At 43.2% G+C, this 24,190-nt stretch overlaps 1 protein-coding gene across 7 annotated transcripts; it reads left to right on the top strand.

The window, feature by feature from the left end:
- Positions 1-5,465: 5,465 nt before the first annotated feature.
- Positions 5,466-11,420, top strand: KCNJ8 (potassium inwardly rectifying channel subfamily J member 8). Of its 7 annotated transcripts, none has more exons than XM_030467000.1 (3): positions 5,466-5,516; positions 6,308-6,754; positions 10,155-11,420. In XM_030467000.1, exons 2-3 carry the CDS (start codon positions 6,390-6,392, stop codon positions 11,053-11,055), a joined length of 1,266 nt encoding a protein of 421 aa, XP_030322860.1. In that variant the 5' UTR covers positions 5,466-5,516; positions 6,308-6,389; the 3' UTR covers positions 11,056-11,420. The 7 variants fall into 7 exon arrangements, with proteins under 7 accessions (XP_030322860.1, XP_030322918.1, XP_030322887.1 ...); XM_030467058.1 differs by having other exon boundaries at positions 5,498-5,516; positions 6,313-6,754; positions 10,155-11,055; XM_030467027.1 differs by lacking the exon at positions 5,466-5,516 and adding an exon at positions 5,565-6,043 and having other exon boundaries at positions 10,155-11,055.
- Positions 11,421-24,190: the final 12,770 nt, after the last annotated feature.

Genomic DNA, 24,190 nt, shown 5'->3' with positions numbered 1-24,190 from the left:
TCCTACACTGTGGTTTGACCTGTGAGTGAACTTACACCATTTGATGCCTCTGATGACGGATCATAAGCATTTAGAGAAGAAAAAGAAGCATTCAAGTGTCCACCAGCTAGAGGAGGTAAAGAGTTCATGCCTACTCAGCCTATTCAGAGGTTGATCTGTCCCATAAGCTCAGAAATGGGAGTCATCATGGACTGATGGATCAGCAGCCAGTTTTTCCCATGGATCAGGGAAATAGCCAGCAAGCCAGAGTGCAAAAGCACCTACGAGAAAGAAAACCCCATCAAACCAGCAATACAGCTTGATTTTTTTTCCAACCACATTCAGCCTGCTTAAAAAGTGGTTTATGACCTTTTCATAAATTACAGCACAGGGCACATACAAAAAATAATCCTGAACTGGTCTCTTCCCAGAGCCTTAAAAGAAACTTCTGTTCCAGGAAGAGGCACTTAACATGACAGATACGCCTCAAGGCATCAGGTGTCGGAAGAAGGCTGTTCCACTGTGATTATTCCATCTCACCTTCTAGCAAAGACTTAGGTAAGTCCCAGACAGTACAGTGACAGTACAGTATTTCTGTACTTTGAGCTAAAGTACAGATAAACTGAAGTACGTGGGACCTAATATCTACTGAGAAATGAGAGGGTTATTGAGCTTTGCTGGTCAGATATACTATGACCTACAAGATGGATGTGTAAAAGCAGTGCCAGCATTCCTGATCAGAGGCATGGTAATAGGCTGAGTCTCTGTAGCACTGAGGCTCAGCAAAGGGCAGTTTTTTGTTTTTAACTTGCACTATAGTTGAGATTTGGGAAGAAACAAACACACAGCTAAAACTAAAGACAAAGATAGGGATATTGATTAGTGTGGGGCTGCAAGAAATCTTGCTGTGTTTTGTGCAAGGATTTAATATGATATAGTCATCTCTAAAGGGAAATGAGGCTACAGCTTATGGCAGAGAGTGACTATAAGATACATCCTGGAGCACAAGGCATTTCTATCAACTACTTCTTTCTTGGCTCATCCATGTCCCTGGAGCGGAGACGGAGTTAAAACAGGCTAAAAGATGATGGATTTCATAAATTGGAAGATTTTGGCTGCAATAATCTTTTTGGTTCCCTCCCCACACACTGCTGACAGTGCAGGAGGCCAGGGGCCACAGTCCCAGCCCAAATTGTGCCTTGCCTGCTCTCTCACACGATAGAGCTGAACATACTTCTCTAGGACCATGCCCTCTTGCTGGTGCATGCTGATGGCCCATGTGATGACCTTCTGCAGAACCAGGTGAGCCCTTGAAATACAGAACTTCTTAAGAGAGAGCATGGGTGCCAGTGGGGCCAGGGCAGTGCATGTTGAATTTCAAGCAGCACCAGGGACCCAGCTTTGGCTGGAACATCACTACTCACCAAGCCCATGGAACCAGGTGTGAACAAAGGTAGTCTGAAGTCAGCCTAACACTGTTCAAACCAAACTCAGACCTGTTTGGAGACCTAAGGACATACTCTAGGGGATGTAGCTGCTGCCAGTCAAGACATTTCAGCCAAGTTGGTGTGGCTCTCCCTTTCTTCCTTATGTTATCTGGGAAGCAGAAACAAAGGCAGGGGATACCTGCACCAGCAGTGCCCATAAGCTCACTGAACTGCATGAGATAAACCACAGCATAACATTCTCTCTGCTACCTGGTGACTACATGCAGGGGGATAGAGAGTTCTAAACTCCCAACAACAAATGCACCAGACTCTGTTTATTAGCTCTGGAAGAATCATAACACAGACTTGCAGAACCAACAGCATATTGCTAGCTTTGTAGAGGGTCGATGGCCTGCACCCTGTATCCTGACATGCATAGAGGAGTCAGAGTACCAGATATTGTCAAACAAGGCTGATGGATCACTTCCAAACTAGATAGTTCCGATGGGAAACAATCCTTTTGCCAGCAAACCCACAGAACATCTACAAACTTCACTATGCAACTTAATATTAAATGAGGGGCACTAGTTCTATGTATTTAGATGATAAAGACTATTTTTGTGCTGCTGCTCTTGCATGAAACAGGGGGAAAAAAGAAAAGAAGAGGGGAAAAAAGCTGGTTCAGGGCAACAGACAGCCTTAGTCTGCAGTTTCTGCTCTTTCATGTTTGATGGATGCCAGTTCAGCTGGGGAAGAGTTCATCCATGCTATCTGAATATGGCTTATCAGCTTTGCGTCTTTGTCGAAGCCTCGTGCTGAGTGCATGATATCCCTGGATGCCTGCAAAGTCATCCTATCTCTAAGCTAAGATTAGAATTTCAAACAAAACTTATTACAAAGCAGGATTTTCTGAAAGGGCTGGACACAGCTACAATGTGGAAATTTCAGATTCATGTTTAAGCACATTATTTAATCCCTTTTTAGATAGGTATAATTGTAAGGTGATATTTACCATAATGTGAAAAACTCTTGTGGGTGGAGAGAAAATGAAACAGCAAGAAACAAGATGCATGATAGGCTGTAACAAAATTAGACCCAAACCTTCCATCAATTCTGATAATTTTTTGCCTGAAAAGGCTGTGCTCACAGCACTCAGACACTATGTTCCTTAAAAAACATGTTAGGAGACATTTTGGGAGATTTTCCGAGCTATTACTTAAATCTCAGACTTAAATGTACATATGGCAGCCAAGCAAGTATTTTAAAGAGCAGAGGGGAACATTTTTAGTAGCTGTCACTCTCCAGAGCATAGTCATACTTTGTAACGTGGGGAAGTGGATGCTGTGTTCAAAATCATATCATCATGCTAAACCAGGAAGAAGGAGTCCTTTTTGGTGCTCCTCATCTTCAAATCCCAGTGGTCATGGCCCAGCAGGCTTCCTCCAAGTTAATCTTAAGTGTAAGAGAGAAGGAAGGCATCCCCTCCTCTGAGGGGGAACCTCTTTCAGTACTGAACAGGCAGAGATGGAAAGATGGGATTTTGTGAGCACTTCTCTTCCAACGTATAATGATGGGGGAAAACTATAACCTCTGTTAAGTCATGCTGGGGTTGTGCCAAGAATATCTACATGTGTTTGGTGGGACCTCATCCTATCTCAGCTACAAAAAATCTGGCCTCTGCATGGTGCCCAATTAAAGGGGAGGAAATATCCAGCAAGTTAGTGAGGAACAAATGGGACTGAGACCTCACAGGGGTCTCTGACAGTACCAGCATTGCCAATAGTTTCTGTTCCACCTGAACCAGCTTGTTCCTTGCTCCCACCTGCCTTCAAAAATTATTTTGATTCTCTTTTGATCCATCTTGCCAAACTAGCAGCCAGTCCACACATTAACTTTGAGTCACACAGTTCTAGACACTGCTAACAGAGATGGGGCAAGGAGCACACCAGCATGTGAGGGACAGAACAAGAAGAGGCTGAGGCTGACGATAACAGACATGAGTTATACTCTAAGCTGGCAAGTAAATAGAAGCCATAGCACCTGGTATTTCTGTGTCTCTGTTTATAAAGTTGTGGATTTCAATAATAGCTTCAGAGGAAACTGCAGAATTGGACATGTGTGTGGCATGAGTAAATTCGTGTCAGAAGAAAGCAATATAATTTAAGGATCTTACGAAAAAGGAGGGAGGTTTCCATGCATTTCCCAGATTCTTTTTTTGTTGTGGTTTTTTTGGGGGGGGGAGGAGGTTGATTTATTTTTTTTTTTTTGCAATGCATCTAGCAGCTACATTGGGGAACATCAGTCTTGTTTCTAGCCTTAATATGAATAAATTCTTCTTAGCACCTAGAAGGAAGAAGGGGGGAGGATAAGGGAAAGGAAGGGGGAGCGGAGTATGAAAAGGGAAAAAGAAAAGGAACTTTTTTTCATAGGTATTGTATCAGTTATTTATAATTATTATTATTTCCAGTAGTTCCACCCAAGTCAGATGCACTTTTGGAAGCCAGATGAAACAAATGAGCCAGGCCCCCCACACCAGTGTCTGTCAGCCCATTTGCAATAGGGTAACATCCCAAGTTGTCCAAGCCCAGACCATAAAGTGCAATCACTGGGACCCATGACGCTGATCCTGCAGATACCCTCACCCAAGTAATTTTATGAATTCACAATTAGAATCCAGTTAGAATCTAAAGGTTTAGAGCCTGATTTTCCAAAATGGATTTGGTCATTTGCCTAACATTAATACATACACAAATGTTTAGTTAATTGCCTGGTAGGACTGGGCTTAGAGTTTGTGTCGTTTCTGACTGCTAGATAACTGGCATTAGAAAAGGATAGTGCTAGAAAAGTTTCCAGAAATCACTCACCTATTTAAAGCTGAACACATGTATATGTTTAACCGGGTGGATATCTTCAAGCAGAGGATTACACTGCTTGTCAAATGCACCTTCTTAATTTTTCCAAGCCTGAATACGTTTAAAACCTTAAAACCTGCAGCAGGCTTGAAAAGCATTTCTTTCCTTCTGTAGTTTACTGAGAGAAGTAAGGGATTAGGGTCTGTATAATTTTATACTGTATAGCTCATTCACTTAAGTGATATACAGAAAATTTTAGAATCTTCCCTACTGTACACACATTCCTTGGGGACAGGGGAGTTAATCTGACATGATGAAGTCTCTGCACTTTACTTCCATTAAAATCTAAATTTAGATCTTTTCATAAAGTTGATGTACTGTTTGTTCTTCCTACTACAAACCCTGAGACTTTGGAAAAAAAAAAAAAAAAAAAAAAAAAAAGTTGCAATTTCCAAGAATGCAAGTTTCCATTAAACACATGAGCCAAAACTGTAAATCTCGACCTGTGGGAAAAATAATGAGCTTTTGTTATTTCACTGTTTGTTGGGTTTTTTTCACCATTGTGCGTAATTTCTCCTATACTCACCCCATATACAAATATCCATCTGCCAATGCCTGCAATGCCAGCTGAACATGATAACGGGCCTGACTCAGTGCCTGACTCTTGCCCAGCAAGAACTGTGAATCAGAAAAAGGATTTTATTTTATTTTTTTTTTTCTTGCAGAAACAGGCATTTAAGTGTGTCAACAGCAGCAAAGCCTGCAAGATTCTGGCTTAGGCCCTCCAAACCCTTACGCACATCCTTCTCTTTCTGCCTTCAAGCTGTCTCGGGGAGATTCGAGGTAAGATAAAACTTAAAAAGCCGCAAGCCTTTGGCTCACCCTGAAGCAGCAAGCGTGCTGCCGCGGGGGCTTGGCTTGGCTTCGCCTACCCAGCCGCCTGCCCTACAGCCACATGCACCCAGCACCGGCTCCTCTCCCCGGGATACATCTGCCAGACCCCGCTTAGCCGTGCCCTGCAGCCACCGCTCCGCGCAAGGACGCGGGCGGCTGCCCCTCCGCGCCGACCCCGACGGGAAGCCCCCTGCTCAGCCCAGCCCCAGCCCGGCTCTCCGGCTCTACCCTTTCGATCCCCTCGCCCCGTTCCGTTCAGCCTAAACCCAACGCGCCGCTGCCGGGCCCTCCCGGCCCGGCCCCCCGCTCCGCGCCGCCCCTCTCGGCCCGGCCCGACCCGGCGCTTCCCGCCCCCCGCGCTGAGGTAAGTGGCGGCGGGGCTGGGGAGAGCGGGGGGGGGTCCCGGTGAAGCAGCGGGGGGTCAGGCTGCCCCTGCCCTCCCCCCGTGGGCCGGGCCAGCCGGCGAGGAGCTGCGGGGAGCTGGGGTTGTCGTAGGTTTGGTGTGTCACGCTTTTGGGGACAAAGTTTGGGAATAAAGGGAGGGTTTCCTCGCCTGATCCCGGGAAGGAAGGAGAGTTGCGGAGGGGAAATGCGAGCGCCTGCTCCGCGGAGTCCCGTGCCCTGCCTCCCGCGCTTCCAGCCCGGCTGCTGCTTCTGATGGTTGCGGGGGACAGGGCAGGGGCTTTCGGCGGGGCTCCTGCCTGCGCTGCGGAGCCAGAGCTGTAGGAAATGACTATCCACGGTGTCTCCGCCAACTAAGGTTGTTTCAAACCAGAGAAGTCTGATTATTCTGCGAATAACTTAAGGATGCGAATAACTTAGTGCTCTGCGTTGTGATACTCACCGGGGCACAGCTGTCTCCTGGAGAAACAGTTGAGGAACTGACCTGTTGTAGGTGATGTTATTTTACACCAACTTTTCAAGACTGTTCTGCAACTTCCCTTCCTGCAAGAAGTGTTAAAATAACACGGTTCATTTCTGTTGCAAGCTGATTGCTTATATAAAAATGAGGGTCTGAAGGTGGGAGGATGCTGTAGAGTAAGTTGTCACACAGTGACATTTAATGTAATGGTTGTTGGCACAGGGGTACCTAACTGGTTCTTCTTGCTGAAGTGTATAGGTGACGAATCTGACCAGGTTCTCTTTTTTTTGCAGGGTAGACTGAGCCCTGTGGAGACGTGCTGGAGGGACCACCTCCCATTTTGCATCTCACTGTGTGGACTATGGTGGCAGGAAGATGTTGGCTCGGAAGAGTATCATCCCTGAAGAGTACGTGTTGGCACGCATTGCTGCTGAGAACCTGCGCAAGCCGCGCATCCGAGATCGGCCACGCAAAGCCCGCTTCATCGCCAAGAATGGGGCATGCAACCTGGCACACAAGAACATCCGTGAGCAGGGACGATTCCTGCAAGACATATTCACCACCTTGGTGGATCTGAAGTGGCGTCACACGCTGGTCATCTTCACTATGTCCTTCCTGTGCAGCTGGCTGCTCTTTGCCATGATGTGGTGGCTGGTGGCTTTTGCCCATGGGGACATGGATCCAAGCACAGAAAGCACGACAAACAGCACAAAGTGGACGCCATGTGTGACATGTGTCAGGTAAAGTAGAGGTGGGGGGATGAAGAAAGCGGGGGAACAGAGCTGCCTGCTGTCCTGCTGATGCCTAAAATGCAGCTTTTGGCTTTCGTGAACGCTTGTGTTTTGTTGAGACAGTTGAAAAGTGCAGTTTTCCTCTAGATTACGTAAATTCAGCAAGCCTTCCGGGCTTGGAAAATACTGTACTGTAGATTTCTTTGATTCCTTACAGGATCTGAAAGAGAGGGAGACCTGCTGCTTTTCATGTGTCTCCAAACTCTGTGGGTAACATACCTTGCCTGTCGAGATAAGAGCCTGCTACAAGAGTGGGTATGTGTTATCTGTATTGTAACCTTGTCTACAGCAGCTGGAGCATCCCCAGCGTGGTGCAAGCTGCTTGCCATACGAGCAAAAGGTGGCCACACCAAGAGCAGTGCCCTAAAAGGCAGGGCACCAGCCATTGCTGTCAGGCAGGGCCAGTGAGAAAAATACCACTTAGGGCACAACTAAGTGTCTTTCAAGATGACTCTTATGCAGCAGCTAAATATGCGGTGCTCAAAAGTACCCTGAAGAAGCCGTAGGCCTGCAGTTTGACAGAGGAGCAGTTTCTGTGGCATGCTTGATGAGTTGGACAGTGAGAACTTAAGGGACTACTAGGTTAATTGTTGCTTGTTAAAGTATTTCACTCTCCATGACCAAAGACTCAGCAGTTTTCAAGGCAGTGCTAAAGTGACACATACATGGAACGGAAGAGTGTTTGTTAGAAGGAGCGGGGTGGGGGGTGGGGGGGGGGGTGAGCAATGAGATCATTTCATCATCCCATCAGGAAAACCTCTTCTTAACACTAATTTTTTAAGCAGAGAAATCTTCATTCGATACAATTCAGCTGCCATTACATAGCAGTGTTGTGAGGGACTAGTGGGGGCTGCAGGTCTGCTGAAACATCAGAATATCTGCATTTCTTTTCTGCTTTCTCTGGCTCATAATTACCAGGTGTCTCCTCAGGTTTGAAGGGCTATTATATCTGGCTCATGAAGAAGTGGATATTCCATTCTCCCTTTGTTTTGGTACTTTTTTCCTAAGTGGAGATTTTTCAAGTTTCAAGACATGAGGATTTTTCCAAGATAACCTCCATGACATTGGGAGGTTGGGGGTGCTGCCTTATTTCTTTTCCAATAACTGGCCACAGCAGTTTCCTTTCAAATGAGCTGTCGTGACCCAGCTTACACCTGCTGGGTTTCTCAGCCCCCACACACCCCCCTCTCCCCCCAGCATTTTTGGAATGTGTGGGTCTTGTCCAACCCAGATTAACAATTAGCTACATCCCGTTGGCTCTTCAGGGTCAGCTGGGGAGACATCCCTCTGCTTGTTTGGGCAGATCTCTCAGCTTGGCCCACCCCACAGGGCTCCCCATGGGGCTCCTGGGTTACCCCACAGAGCCTGAGCCGGCTGCCAAGGGTTTGATGCAGCTGGGATGAGATGGATCCTGGCCATGGCTCTGCCCCTTCCTTCCCATTGCCCTGGCTGGGGCAGCCCCATGCCAGCTCTTCCAGGCTGGCTGCCAACCTCTGCTGCAAGGACAGTCTGGAAGGGTGTGAGGAAGCAGAGCAAATGAATCAAGTGCAACTTTCTGGTTTAGCACATGAGGAGGAACACACCTTGCTGCTTCTTGCAAGTACCTGGGGTGGTTCAGCCAACAGCTGCTCAAGTGCCCAAGTCCAAGCTCATAGTGAAATGCTTCATCCTGTTAAAGCTGGCTACTGCTTCAGACAAAGCCATGAAACAGCAATGTGATTGCTGACATTTTTAAGAATGGCAAGTTGTTGGATACAACATTTAATATTGCCAATGCCAAAATGATGGCAAATATTTTTAATCTACTTTCCTGAGTTAAGCACACAGCTATTGCAGGAGAGCTTTCTTGGGTAGATGCCATTACAGATTTATGGGAAACTGTGTTTTGGAAAGTTTTGGAAATTTTAACCAGTGCTTAGAGCTTGCACAGCACTTTCATTTTTTTAAGTACTGAAGAAATTTTTATGTCTCACAGCTCTTTGCCCCAGAAAGCAAACATTATCCACAGAGGGAAACTGTTAGACAGCTCTAAGGCAAAAGACCTGGGAGAAGTATGATCTGGAGTTTCTGGCTTCCTCTTCACATGGTCAAAACACCCTTTTTTTTTTTTTCTTTTTCTTTTTTTTTTTTTTTTTTTTTTAACCCCACAGAGCTTTAAATTAAGCGGAATTAAGTTTAAACCAGAGGCTTCATTCTTTATGTCGTGAAATATTCATAAACATCAGAAATCACTCCATGGATTCTATTAATTAACTCCTTTGTCCCTGATTTCTTTGGAGTGAAATGCAAAAATAAACCCCTCAGTACAAGAGAATCTGCCAAAGTTTAGAAAAACTGAAAAGGCAAAAAAAAAAAAGGCAAAGTTCTTTCAAAGGTATCTCTGCAGAGTCTGTTTTTCTGAAAGGTGAACTTTCTCAGTCTACAGAAAATTATTGGTGATATTGCTTATGCTATTTTAATGTCTCTCATGAACCTAGGTTCACTGAAAATAGGGTTAAGGAAAAAGTTATTTAAAAGCAGATCAATTGAAAAGCAAATCAAGCCCCGTGAATGGTTTAGAACCATATGAATGGGCAGGTCGTATTTTCCATAAGTAAAGCCATGTTGAGCATGGTGATGCTTCAGATGTTTTAAAAGGGTGATTATTATATTAGTTTATATGAGACCCAGCATGCAGTGACTCTACCAGATAAACCCCAAGGTAGTGATTTTAGACATAAGAGACTTTGTTAAAGGAAGAATCTGGTTATAAAAAGAAATTAAAGACCCTGATAGCTACAGGGGATATGACATTGTAGACTACTGTAAATAATATATTTTGGAAAGTTTGTGGACAGCATCCTCTGATGTCCACTACTATAGCCCATTGGAGATGGACAACCCACTTCTGTGTTGAAATTTTCCAGTTAGTTTTGCCACAGCAGTGAGCTACACCCAAACTCTGGGTCATAGTCCTGTGAACATCCCTACGGATGTTCCCTTCTCCATCCCTACAGCTTTATGGGATGGAGAAGATGGAAAGCCCAGGTGTTACAGCACCGTTGACTAACACCGTGGGCAGTGTGTGATCCTGAACTAGGACCTAGTAAGCTTCTCAGGGTCACCCAGTGCTACAGGGAGTCTTTTAGGAGCTCAGGCTCTGAAGTCTTCCTTGTCACTGTCAGATGCTGCACCAATCATCAAAAAAATAGTCACCAAGCATGCAGTGCTTTTGCTGGTGTTAACAACAGGCTTAAATGTACTGGGACCATATGAGTAGGTCCATAAGTTTGTTTCCATAAAGTGTGTGTTAATAGCTTCTCAGTTTGTGTTTGATGTTATTAGAGTTAACTTTGTCAATCTTCTCCAGGTCTTTCACCTCAGCTTTCCTCTTCTCCATTGAAGTTCAGGTGACCATTGGTTTTGGGGGTAGGATGATGACAGAGGAATGTCCCTTAGCCATCACGGTCCTGATCCTGCAGAACATTGTGGGTCTGATCATCAACGCTGTCATGCTGGGCTGCATATTCATGAAAACTGCACAAGCTCATAGGCGGGCTGAGACCTTGATTTTCAGCCGTCAGGCAGTCATTGCAGTCCGAAACGGCAAACTTTGCTTCATGTTTCGAGTGGGAGACCTGAGGAAGAGCATGATCATTAGTGCCTCGGTGAGAATCCAGGTTGTGAGGAAGACCACGACCCCTGAAGGAGAAGTCATACCCATTCACCAAGTAGACATCCCCGTGGATAACCCCATTGAAAGCAACAACATTTTCCTTGTGGCTCCCTTAATCATTTGCCACGTAATAGACAAACGCAGTCCTCTTTACGATATCTCCGCTGCTGACCTGGCGCTCCAAGACCTGGAGCTCATTGTGATACTTGAAGGAGTCGTAGAAACAACTGGCATCACAACACAGGCCAGAACCTCATACATAGCTGAGGAGATCCTGTGGGGTCACCGCTTTGTGCCCATTGTCACCGAAGAAGAAGGTGTGTATGCAGTTGACTACTCCAAGTTTGGCAACACCGTCAAAGTGGCAGCGCCGCGCTGCAGCGCTCGAGAGCTGGATGAGAAGCCCTCCATTCTTATCCAGACCCTGCAGAAGAGTGAGCTATCCCATCAGAATTCCCTGAGGAAACGCAACTCCATGAGGAGGAACAACTCCATTCGGAGGAGCAACTCCATGCGTCGAACCAACCCCTCCCTCATTGTGCCCAAAGTGCAGTTTATCACCCCAGAGGGTAACCAGAGTGCCTCAGAAACGTGATACACAGCCTTGTGCAAGGTCGGTGGGCTTCGGAAGGAGGAGGCCCCTGTGGTGTTTTGATTAAATTTTCTTTTACTTAAGAAAATGAGAACATGATGCACAAAAGAACCATGCAAGAACTATTTATTCTACTACTTACTGAAAGCACCACCTAACGGCATTAGGAAACACTTTAGCACTTGGTGTATGAATTAGTAAAAAATGGCACATACACTAAAGAAAACACAGTTCACTCGTGTAATATAATGTGTATTTATATTTGTTACAATGGCACACTAATTTTTTTAATGCTATTTTTCCTATCCAGGGTCTCTTTCTTATCTTCTGCTGGCTGTCACAATTCTATTTTTTTTTTCAGTGTAACTGAGTTACCCACCTGCAGCCAGAAGTGAGTGGTATTTTCAAAATTGCTGTATACAAGATCTCCCACAGATTTTGTGCAGGATTTTTGGATATCAACCTTTTGGGAGTGAATTCCTTCTTTTCTTGAAGTGAGTGGCTAAATTCATAGAATCACAGGGTGGTTTGGGTTGGAAGGGACCTTAAAGGTCATCAAGTTCCAACACTGCTGCCATGGGCTGGGACACTTCCCACTAAACCAGGTTGCTCAAAGCCCCATCCAACCTGGCTTTGTGAAAAGGCCAGTGAAATCATTCCTCAGTGATTTCACTGTAGAAGAGCCAGTATTTTGTCTTCAGTTTTCCAGACTTTTTCTCTCTGTTGGTTTGTGAAAAAGACCATTTGAGAGCAAATTCAAATCCTCTGAAGTGACCTGACCATCCCACAGGAAAGCACTAGTGCCACTCCAGACAGCATCAGCAGAAAACACAATAAAATGGTACAAGCCTCTTGCCAGGGCACTGCTCTTCTTCTCAGGGGGAGATACTCTGCTGCAGGACAGCAGGCATCTGTAATGTAGCTATAGCTCAGTCTGAAAAACTCACGTCCTCCTGGCTGTAACCTGAGCATCCATTTCACTGAAATTATTTAAGCTGAAAAAATCACACACCTCTTTGATGTATTCTTCATATCGGTGGAAGACCAAATCCTGTTTTGTTTTCTCTTACAGATTCACACACTGAAGGCAACAAGTATACTTCCTTCACTTACAATGTTTTTTGTAGGATCAAGCCTGTTTGCCTCAGAAGAGGGTTACTTTGTGCCAGTGGGAATTAACAAATGGGAATGTGAGAAATGTACCAATAATATTAAAGATATTATTTTCAAAACTATCTTAATAATTTTCAGGGGGATTTGGGTGCTGCTAGTGAATTACTGTTTTTCAGCAGCATCTCACCTGTGTTTTTATAGACTATGACACAGAATTTGTGATAAGCAGCTTTTCTCTTCAAATTAAAACGGGCATTTGTTATCTAAAACCTTCCCAAAAATGCTATCAAAACTTTTTCAACAAGACTAATTAAAGGTATGGCAACTAACTGTATCACATTTAGTAATGCTGGATTGATGTATGTTTTTTTCCTCTATGCATAAGAGGTATAATTATAGACAAATTTCTGTTTGGATTTCTTACAAAAATTGCCTCATTATGACTGTGGCACAAGAGAACTACTATCCTGTACTGACGCTCCAAGCCCCTTAACCACTTAAACACTTTTGCAATTTTAAATAATTTTCTTATTCCTATCAGGTAAAATAGTAAAAAGCAATGCTGGATTCTCATTCTCTCTGAAAGTCAATTCATCAGCACTTGTATGGACAATTTGCAGGCCTCGTGCGGTGTTGGGTAGTGGCACAGAGGGGCATTGCTCTGTAGTGTGGGCTTCCTACTTTTGGAGCAGGTGCTCTCCAGAACTTAAATATTAACAAAATATTTCATCTGAAGCAGTAGAGGAAACTGAATTTTCTTTTACAAGCACTCATTCCCTGGCCTGCCTATTAATGTTCTGGGACATGAATGGTGAACATCTGGAGATATTAATCTGTCCATCATGTGTCTAAACAATGAACACCTGTAGTTTCCAAGAAGAGTCAGAGCGAATCATACACAGTTTGTCTCTGGCCTCTGTTTCCAGGGTTTTGAATTTCTTTGAAGCTGTTTGTTTGATACATAGTTAAGGCAAATGCTGTACAAAAGCAAATTTTCTACAAAATAAAAAAAGATATTTCCCCCCATTGTTTTCTTTTTTTTCCTTTGTATTCTCCATTCATTCTTCTATACTCTTAGTTCTTCTTGTATCCCAGCCTTTTCCAGGCCTTTTGAATAATGATTTTGTATTATCTCAGTAGTCTCACACAGCCCCACAATCCTTATACCCATAATCATTTTCTCAAGTACATTCCTCCTTCCAAACTTTATTTTGCCTTCTTATCTCACTCAGCTTTACACCTGGTGTACTCTCTTTCCCACAAGGCTATTATATGAATATTGGTATTTTGGGATAACACTAAGCCACCTCAGTCATACACAAGGATCCTGAGCAGATGCAGAAAGCAAACCTTTGTGTCATCAGTGTCATGTTTGGATGATTTTCTGCTCTTTGCAGAAAATCCCTTAGTACAAAGCCTCTTTCTTGAGCAAGTTTTGCAGTCCTAGAGGAGGCAGGCAGCAGGAGCAGTCAGGGTGAGCTGCCTGGCCAGCCATGGAGAGAGCACCAGAGAAGTTTGGGGGCTGGGAGCTGCCATCCTCATGGAAAGACAGGTTTCAGATCCAGCTTTGCAGCATTGTGCCTGCCAGGAGGGGATGAGCTGACAGCACCACGAGTCAGTATGTTTAATTATTTACTCTCCCTGGCAACTTTATCAGATAAAAGGGAGTTTATTTTAAATTTGAAATTTTCTGTGTTTAAAGTTTGGTGCCAAGTTAAGAATGACAGTTAAAATTCTACAAAATACTGCTGGCAGTTTTTGCCAGCTTTTAGCCATCTGTCTCTCATTGATAATAGAAAATTTAGAAAATTAGATTCAATAATATATACTCATAATCTGACTGCCATCCTTTCACACTTGTGTGCCTACCCCCCCCTGTAACACGATGCAACTGAAATTGCATTATCTGGCATTGTTTATTCCATGTATTTAATGTTATTGCTCTTTGAGCAGCCTACCAGACAGATATTGCTGAGAAGAAAAAAAAATATTCCTAAGAGTACAAGAGTGATTCTAAATTTCTTCCAAACAGGCATAATATCTGAGTCTGCACTTTATTTTTTCTTTCTAGTCTTAACTTAAAGAACTTCTCTGTTTTGAATGGAAAATGTCAGTGAGATCCTTTGTCTTCTCTTTGGACACCCAGATGGTTTAGAGTTGCCATGGTGAGGGCACAGAGCAAACACAGACAGAGTTTACAGGGGATATTGCTGCTCCAGGGTCAAAGCCAACCTCTGAGTAATAGGATTTGGAGGAAACTTTCCCTGTTGGCAGGTTATTCTGTAGCTGTCACCTTCAGGACTTCATACACTTTTTAAACATCTGGTGTGAGCCAGGGAGAGAGGCAGGACCCTGGCAGAGATGCACCCTGAGCAGGACAGGTGGATCAGGTTCCTGCAAGAGGGCTGGCAGGCTGCAAACACAAGGACTTTTCCTTTCCTCTCACCCAAAGTGATGCCATCCAACCCCTCAGTGAAGCCAGCCCCTGGGGATTAAGAGCTGCATGCAAGCCTGGCCAGGATGTGCAGCAAATGCTGCTGGAAGGCCGCTCAGAGCCCAGAAAGTCAGGCCCCAGGGGGGAGGCTTTGGCACCCATGGCATGGAGGAGAAAGCTGCAAAGCAGACAGGGCTGGGCGTGGGGTGCCTGCTGGAGGGTGCACCCTGGCTGAGCAGGGCTACTGGGGTTGTCTGCACCACAGGCAAGGCTGCAGGGTTGCTCTTCAAGCCTGGGCTAGAACAGGACTGCTGATGATAGAGGCAGAATAAGCAAATAGGCATTAAAAGTTAATGGAAGTGAGATCATAAGCCAATGAGCAATAACTGTGTGTATTTTGGGTGCCCAGGGACATTCTGCCTTGCCCCCACAGCTGCTTGGATGGCCATTGGTCTCCTATCAGGCCCATGAGACTCCTGCCCACTTGAAGCATCACTCTTAGGCACTCTCCAGTGCCCCCAGATACATTCTGCTCTGCATACCAAACACTCCTAAAGCCTGCAGCGAGCCATGCTTTGAACATCTTTGTAACACTTGGCACCACTGTGGCCTTGTAAAACAGTCGCCTCCTCACTAGCGCTCCATGGGCATGTCTTGCACCACAGCACTTTGCTCTTGTGAATGCAACTGCTTGGCTCCACCCAAAGAAGGGTTAACTTGCATTTTTTGGGACCCTCAAGACATCGTACAGCACGAGAGCAAGAAATAAATTCAGATTTAGTTACTACTTCATGCATGCAATAGGCCTTTAACCTAACACCATCTCTTACTGTAGTCCATTGGGTCATGTCAGAGGGACAGGACTAAGCCTGCCTGTAGCAGACAAACCTTTCTTGGGGCATGGCACTTCGAAGTGTTCTCACCAAGGTGCACAAACAGCGCTTGAATCTTGCTGCCTTTAGACTTGGCTAGCCTTGCTCTGTGCTTCTGCTCCAGACTCAGGTAACCTCCTCCTCTGGCTGCTCAAGAGTGAGCTGAGCCTGCATTCAGAAGCTCACCTTTTATTGGCCCCCCAGTCCTGCTCATGCGCAGCTGGGGTCAGCCCTAATTGGGCACAGGTGGGCTTAACACAAGCTCACGCCTCCCAGCTTGTAATTAGCAACAGCTGATTGCCTCATTTCACTACACCTGCCTTACAACCATCTTGAATGTGTTTCACAAAAGCATGTACCTTTTTCTGCATTGCATAAAGTTCAGGCAAGGAGTCATGCTTTTGCTTTCTCATCTAGAAAGTGTTATGCATGCACCATTCATGCTGACTGAAAAAAAAAAAAAAGGGAATTCTGTATATTCCTTCTTCCTTCACAAAGGTAAGATTGAGGACTTTTTGTGACAATGGTTTCCAAGCTCTCCAGTGATTATTACTAGCCAATGCTTATTGCTGCAAGCTGAAAAAGTAGTTAGTCCAAAACCAGAAAGGAACTTTGAGCAGAGAAGTTGATATTAAGTATTACGTGAAAGGAGCAGAAAGGAGCAGAGCTTTCATTATTTTTGATGAATTATATTCTCCGCAGAGACGGATGTTTTGAAAACAGTGGTGGGAGTTTGAAAGACACCATCAAGCACAGAATTGCAGGATACCGAGTTGGAAGGCACCTCAAGGATCATCTAGTCCAATCTTTCTTGGCAAAAGCAAGCAATAAAGTGGTTGAAAGAATAGAATGGTCAGAGTGGTTCCAAAGAATGTTTATCAGTATGGTGATAGGCGCTTTATAAATATAAATATAAATATAAATATAAATATAAATATAAATATAAATATAAATATATAAAAAACTGACTCTGCTAGACTCTGATTTTTTGCTGTATTACTACTAGCAACAGAGCTTTGCAGCCCTAGAATATCATCCTACAAGTGTGTGTCAACCTGGTCTCCGGATGCTTGCAATAACCAAACATGGTGCTGGGGATTCTTGGTGAGCTGGGTGGTAGCTGACTCCAGGAGCTCTATGGGGAGTGATGCTGTGGCTTGTGGATGAGGGGTAAGGGCTGGAGGCAGCAAGGAGCCTGGTATCAGTCCCCTGGGTTGGTGACACGTCCCCAGGAACAGACTGGGAAGCTGTGTGGCTTCCCAGGTCTGTAGAGAGCTCTTCACAGGAAGGCAGCATTCTTCATGTCAAGCTGATGGGGACACTTGCTGTGTGTGATGGACAACAGTGAAAAACAAAATGGCAGAGTAGGCTCCCACTTCTCTAAACTTTATTTGCTAGTCTAGTCTGCTTGCATAGCCAGGTGAGAGTTAACTTTCCTCCCTTCCTCCCCCAAATGTTTATGTTAAAATATATTTTCCATACATGTGCGTTTACGTCACATCCAGACTAATCTATGGTGATATGCAGGAATTTCTAATACCCCTAGCATATTAATAATGCTTCTCAGCCCTATCTCTCTGAATTATGTTTCCTACTTCCCCTTAAGAATTCTCTGAGCTTGGACACACACACACAAAAAAAGATTTCTCATGTGATAACTGGATAGTAAATACAAAATATGTTCCTACATTACTTATTGGATAGCATTGGGAGATTTAGCCTGCAGAGATGAGATCAGTGCTGTCCAAGAGAAATACCCACTAAGACTGAGGCACTCACAGTCAGGACACATCACCAGGGGGCTTGAATAAAAAGAAATATTTAAAAATATGTTTTTGGTAGGTTTCTGGATGAGGACACTCCCTTCAGACAACTGATGAGTTATCATTTAGCAGTGAAGGGAGTACACTTGGACCATCAAGACATGTCTCTGAGGATAATTTGTAAAAATTAGGGTATCTTATTACAGGAGTTATTTTGCTTCCTACAGTTTTTAAATTTGGGCTTCTTAGCAAGGATGAGAATGACAACTTTTGTGGGGGTCAAAGTGAAATGGTATTTCTTGGGTTTTATGGTCTGAGGTCTAAGTCTGAGGTAAAGATCATTATATTGAGAAATGGCACTGGTTCAGTGTCTTCCTCACCCAGGGAACATCACTGCTCTCCTCAACTGTTAGGTCTTTGATTCTGGTTGATCCAGGTTGGTTTGTCAAAAAGAGGTTGCTTCTGCTGATTGTCATGGTTTTCAGATTCAGTAAAGAGGCAGGACATAAAGAAATAATTGGAGGGTTGCAACACTCAGGACAAGAAACTTGGCTGAGTCTGAGCAAGAGCAAGTGATAATTGTTAGCCCCTTGGGTGGTCAGCTCTGCATCTCCCAGTATTTCAGAAATATATTTAATAAAAAAAAATGTTCCATGCTCAGCCTTAGCTAGTGTTTCAAATTAAGTTATAAACAGATACTATTCCTGGACGATTAGATTAAGTTGTTTCTGATGTTCTGGTTTTTTCCATATACAAAATCTCACCGTATTCTCTAAATCTTTTGTGTTAAATTAAGTGACTAATAAGATTTCTGAACTGAAACTCTGCTTATAGTCAGCCCCTTTATGCTGTCTGTATATCAACCTGTTAAATGGAATATAGGTCTGAATATTCTTGAAATACTTGATTTAACCTAATTTTAAAGACACAAGTATCCTTCAGTTTATATTATTATTAAGTCTGTAATTATCAGTTATGTGGGGTTTTTTCCTTCCGGAACAATAATCTGTTCAAATATAAATTCTGATCTTCTGGTTGATGATAAAAAGTAAAAGGCAATGAGGAAAGATTAAGTTTACATTTTGATCAGTGACTCAAATTCAGTGAAATTTCTTATGATACTGCATCATGTTTTTGTGAGGGTTTGTAGTAAACCATGTGACTCAGGTCAAGTTTTACAGTGTGTCCTTTTTCAGGGATTTAAAAAAAAAAAAAGAAAGTCCTTCACAATCCATTTTATTATGGTATGTCCTGAGGAATGATTACAAAAAAACCTATAGTTGGGCAAGACTACATTTACCACTGAGGTCCAGCTCAGCACTTCAGCTTCTGCTCAATTTTGAAGGACAGCTGAGCCATCACTGAGTGCATAAAGCTAAGTCTAATATCAAAACTATGTTTATTTTTTGCTTGAAAAAAAAAGTTTCACCAGAGGCCAGAAAATCCCTGAAAAGAAGCATTATTATGGAGTAAGAGATTGCCATCTTTCCCATAGAGGCATGGGTATGAAACAGTGACCCAACCTCACACTGTAAATCTTTATTGTCTGCAGGCCAGGGTTAACTTGCACAGAACTTCAAGATAATGCTCAGATGCTTTGTTCAGTCACAGCCTTAGTTATGAATGTCAGGACAAGAGAGAAAACATATATATCTCCCTTAAGACATTCAGAGAATTAATTAGGAGTAGTAAAATGACCACATGAAGCCACAAAGCATCTGACACCAGTAGAGCTACATGACCTGTTCTTGTACCCTTTCTGTAAATGCAGACTCCAGGCAAAATGGCCATTTTTTTTCCCCTTTTTTATACTCTCCCTCTTTTTTTCCCCCCTCGATTCAGTTCCATTCACCCCTGTTTATTTAAACTGCGAAACAGTGCAACCCAAATCATGCACAAACCCCTGAAACTTTTCATCACAGTAGTTTAAAACCTTTCATGTTTATAAGTAATGGAAAATCCTACAATTATAATGCAAAGGACTACACTGGACAATTCTTTCAGGGAGAGCTGGAGAAAGTCCAGAGCTAATCTTCTTCAGTCATATCAATTCCTAGAGTAAAGCAGTAGGCACAAAACCAGAGAAATGTGAAGTTAAGATGTCTAAAATTAAGATTTTTCTGGCCATGCACTGAGTAGCCAGTGGAGCAGTCTTCAAAGCAGAAACTTTATTGGAGGTTTTTAAAGTGAGACCATACACAGATATGTACAAGCACAATAATTCAGCATGGAAAGATGGAGACTGAGTCAACCCTATCTTTCTCATTTCAGATATCAACATCTGAACACTCACTCGTGGAGATGCTGCTAGCAACGTCCGCAAAATTGAGGATCATCTTAAGTGAGTAACAACACCTTGCACAGTGCTTGAAATTCACTGCAAATCACACAGCTACAAGCTAGTGATAAATCCTTGTGTCTTTCCAACAGAATACATCTGTGTATATGAATACATTCTTTCCTATTGCACTTCAGGCGCAGGTCTATTAATTCATCAGTAAATTCCTTGAACTTAAGTTCCTCTTGTATACATTATCAAATCAAAGGAGAAAAGCTTCCTTGGTATTTGTATAAATAGGTGTGTGTATATATATGTGTGTGTATATATATATACACACACCAAGGTAATTGTTTGCACTTTCAGATTTGAAAGTAGGCATTCTACAGGTTATTGCTACTTTGGTTTTCTAGCCAAAGATTCCATTTAAACCTTAGTCTCTAGCCACACACAAATTATATATATATATATATATGTGTGTGTGTATATATGTGTATATATTTATATATGTGTATATATGTATGTGCACATATATATATATATATCAGGATACCAGGAATCCTTATGTCTCAGAGACCACCTCATGTATTTTAGAGACGAAAAGGCCATCACTGTGATGGACTTCTCTCCTGTCCAGGGCCTCAACAAACCACACTGACCTCTGAGCAAAGCTACCAGTTCCATCTGCTCTGGCAGACATTAAGGAAGGTCCAACACAGCAGAAGATGCATTTTTTTTTGTTCTGGAGAACAAGATGTGAAGAAGGAATTTTCCTCCTTATTAGGACAACCTAACAGTGATTAATCTGACATGATGTCACAGGAGAAGCACTGGTTTTGAGATTGATTTTTGTTTGTAACTCCTCACAATGTGTTGGTTTAGATTTCTGTCAAGTGTTTCAGAGAGTCTCAAATGACCACTTTCCTCTTATTAGTTTTCAACTTGACTTACATATGTATGCAGTGGTGGAGAAGGACTGGTCCATGCCAGTGTGCCATCTGGACAGAAAATGAGGCAGGATAGTTGCAAAGTGAAATTTATTTTTATTTTATTTATTTTATTTTTTCTTCCCCCATTAGATTTTCAGGCATTTCCTATGGGTACTTCAGAAACGCTCGTTGGAGTATTATACAGGAGAAATAAACTGTAATGGAAAAATGTGTTTTTGCAAGCCTGGGTGTTTATGTTTTGTTCCTGAGCTTCTTTTGTGAAAAAGAAAGGATTTATTTTTTTTTAGTAGAGACAGATTTCAGACCACCCTTTGAAAAACTTGCTTATAGAACTTTGGCACACTAAATCATCAAGAGGCTGTGGTGGTGCAACTCATTCAAATTGCTGAAAGTAGGGACCCATCTGCCCAGCAGCATCAGCCACAAAAGAGGCCACAAATGTACCTTTCAAGGGGCAAAATATTTATCAGGAAAGCCACAGCAGGTCTATTCAATGGCTTCAGATGGTTTTGAAGGCTGACTCTGACTCTCAGTTCCCACTCTTGGCCTTGGGGAGCTCCACAGGCACTCAGAGCCAGAGATGATGCTGTACGGAGAGCACATGGCAGAGGGGATGTGCTTCCAGGCATGGAAAGCTGTAGCAACCACACAGCTACGTGCCTCCCCCCTCACATCAGGCAGGGACTCACTTCCAGCTGGGTCACACGCCGTGGCCAGGCGAACTTTATTGCAGCAGCCAGGAGCAGCCCCGGATCTCCTTGGTCTCCAAAGCACGTGTGCCTCATCTTCCCTGGGGGAGGTTTGCTTGAAGCTGCCAGAGCACAGTTCAAAGTCCTGTGAAAGGCAAAAGCAGATTGCTGATTCTCTTCCATGGCTTCTGCTTTTGCTAACCAGTTAATTACTGCACATAAAGGGTCTTGCACACTCCCTGAATCAGAAAAGCTGCTTGTGTCCTCTGACTGACCAGCATTGATCTGTGTATCTGTAACAAACACTGGAGAGTGAAAACTGCACCAGTCCTTATGGTGTCAGCTGTTCCAGAATGGTGGAGCTTTTGAGGACTTGACAGAAGACAAGAAATTACAGTAGTCAACAAGTTGGCATTTACTGGAGTTAATCTGTAATCTGATCAGTCATTAATATCAGAAGACCAAGTCATCTAACCTCCCAGAAAACCATTCTAAGCATTTAACTATTGAATCACCCTTGGGAACCTCATGGCTTTTGTTCAAATGCAGATATTGGTGCCATTTTCTTTCCATAACTCACTTCCTGGCAACATTATATTATCGAATAATTCAAAGATTGCCAACATTGCAAGTACTAGAGAATTCTACAGGATATGTCACCACATCTCTCTTCTGGAAAGTCTAAAGGAAGCAACTGTTTTCTCCCCATTCTTTTTCTATCTGATTAAATCTTCTGTGGGAACTGACTCTGAAAAACTAGAAGTGGAACAGATTAGAAAAAAACTTCACCCAAAATTGTTGAGATCCATTTATAGTATGATCTAAGCTTGTATGCTATCAGTTTCATCCCTCACTCTTTTGGGTCTAGTGTCAATTTTGTATCAGTCTTAGGTAGGCTGAGACATATGTTCCATTCAAAAATGAAAAAAATCAATAAAAAAATAACGCAAAGGCAGCAGCAAAGGGCTGCTGGGCAAAGGAAAGAGCAAAATCAAGAAAGGTAGAAAACAAAACAAAGCAAACATCTTCAGCACACATGGAGTATTGTAGAGAGCCAAGTCCAGGAATACCAGAGACCAAACTACTCGAGCAGACTTGAGGGAACATGTTGTCCAAGGGAAGAGAACCAGGCTCCTCCAGGGAACCAGGCTAGTGTGGGAATACACTGAAGAAGTCAAGGGATGGCAGGCTTTTAAGGAAAGCAGAAGTGAATGTCAGCTGTTCATTGCTTTAAAAATATCTCTTACTGAATGGATGATTCTTTTTGGTAAAGTAAAAGTGCTTTATTTCAGATCAAAGACTTCTGAAAGGGAGGTCTGCAAGTACTGGATTCCACTTGCTGGGCTGGGTTGGGCAAGATAACACACAGGTAGCTAATAAAGCATGAACTACAGATTATTGTCTGCCAAAATGTATAAATGTGAACAGAATTTAAACACTGGAGATGCCACTGAGATAGACAGAAACACCTAAGCACCTCTGAAACCCTAAACAGTTCAGCAGTTTCTGTACCTTTGCTTAAGTCCCCTCCGAATTTGGAGAACTCTCAAGGAAGACTCTGAAGTTAAATACATATGTTTAAGAGTCCAGAGTTCAGGCAGAAAGAACAGAGTGAAAAGTGTCAGGGTCTCCAGAGCACAAATCTGTCCAGCAGCAGAGCTTTCCTCATCCTGAAGCAGCCCTGCTCAGGTAGTGTGGGTCTGTGCCCTCCAGCCCCAGAGAGTGATTAAACCCTAAACTTCCCAACAAACACAAGCATCTTTGTTTAGACATTTCAAAGCAACCTCCAGTGGAAAAGAAATTGTCAGTAAGGTTCTATCTGACCTTTCCATATAGCAGCAATGTACTTTTGTGTCATAGGTTTCTGGTAAAAAAAGGAAGATTATGTTGTGACAGGAACTCAATTAATAGTGAATAAAAAAACATAAGTAACCAAGTAAATGAACAAGATTTGTTTTTACCTATTTTATACCCCATGTTTCAGTACTACTTTTAAAAACATTGTCTTCATTTTGATAGAGACAGAACTTCAGACACTGGAGGACAGACAGTGTTTGAAATGACAGATGTTAAAACTGTACAGTGAAAATAAATTTAAATATGCCATTTGGACCACCTGTGTGCATTTCTTAGATCTGTCCTTCCTGTGAGTCTGCAAAGAGCCTTCAAAATATTGTGACTGCAGGGAGCTCATATCAAAAAAGTATCAAGTAGAGAGCAGAGGTTTTGGTTAGCTAAAATTTGTGATTAGTTATCATATAAACTGACCATAACCTGAATTTTTCTAATATAACTCCTGAGTGGGACAATGTGGTTTTTTGAAGACTTTAGGTTTTCCAGATGCAGTTCACACATATTTTACAAGCATTATTCATACTAACTATGCTGCATTTCCAGAAGACAGAACAAATACACATTTTCATTTTATAAATAAAGCAGAATTTGTTTCTGATTCAGTGGTGTAGTAAGTCCAGTGTAGTTACAGCAGGCACAAATCGTCACTGACTCCTTATGCCATGGGTGCTGCCCTGAAGTTTACACTGAGGTTTGCTGGCTCTGGACCTCAAAAATGGGAGTCCAGAGAATGGGAGAATATATGAAAGCAGTGCTGGACAATGGCTCAGTACTGAACAGGGATTTTTTGAGCTCACCATGCTATCTGCCACCAAGATCCATCCAACCTGGCCTTGAACACTTCCAAGGATGAGGTTGTCAATGTACCACCACTGGAAATGCTCCAGGCCAGGCTGGATGGGGCTTTGAGAACCCTGGCCTAGCAGGAGGTCTCTCTACCAATGCAAGGTGGTCTTTGGGTCCCTTCCAACCCAAGCCATTCTGTGATTCTAAGATGCAGCCAAAGTAGCTCAGTCCAGCTCAGTCTTGCTCAGAAAAGCAGTGAGAGGACAGATCCCTGTATATCTGCAATCATAAGCCAGGTTCCCCTGGTGCATAAAGGAAAGAGCATACAGTTACATAATTACATGTATTACTTGAAGTCAGGGAAAGAAAAATTACTTCTTTCAGCTGAGCAAAGGCCCA

The sequence above is a fragment of the Calypte anna genome, chromosome 1 (genome assembly GCF_003957555.1).
Source record: "Calypte anna isolate BGI_N300 chromosome 1, bCalAnn1_v1.p, whole genome shotgun sequence".
Taxonomy (NCBI): domain Eukaryota; kingdom Metazoa; phylum Chordata; class Aves; order Apodiformes; family Trochilidae; genus Calypte; species Calypte anna.
This window is presented reverse-complemented; position numbering and strand designations above follow the sequence as displayed.

Bases quoted from the DNA above. Each gene is read 5' to 3' on its own strand.
- KCNJ8 (XM_030467000.1), top strand. From the start codon at position 6,390: ATGTTGGCTCGGAAGAGTATCATCCCTGAAGAGTACGTGTTGGCACGC. The intron at 6,755-10,154 runs GTAAAGTAGAGG...AATCTTCTCCAG, and splicing joins CCATGTGTGACATGTGTCAG to GTCTTTCACCTCAGCTTTCC.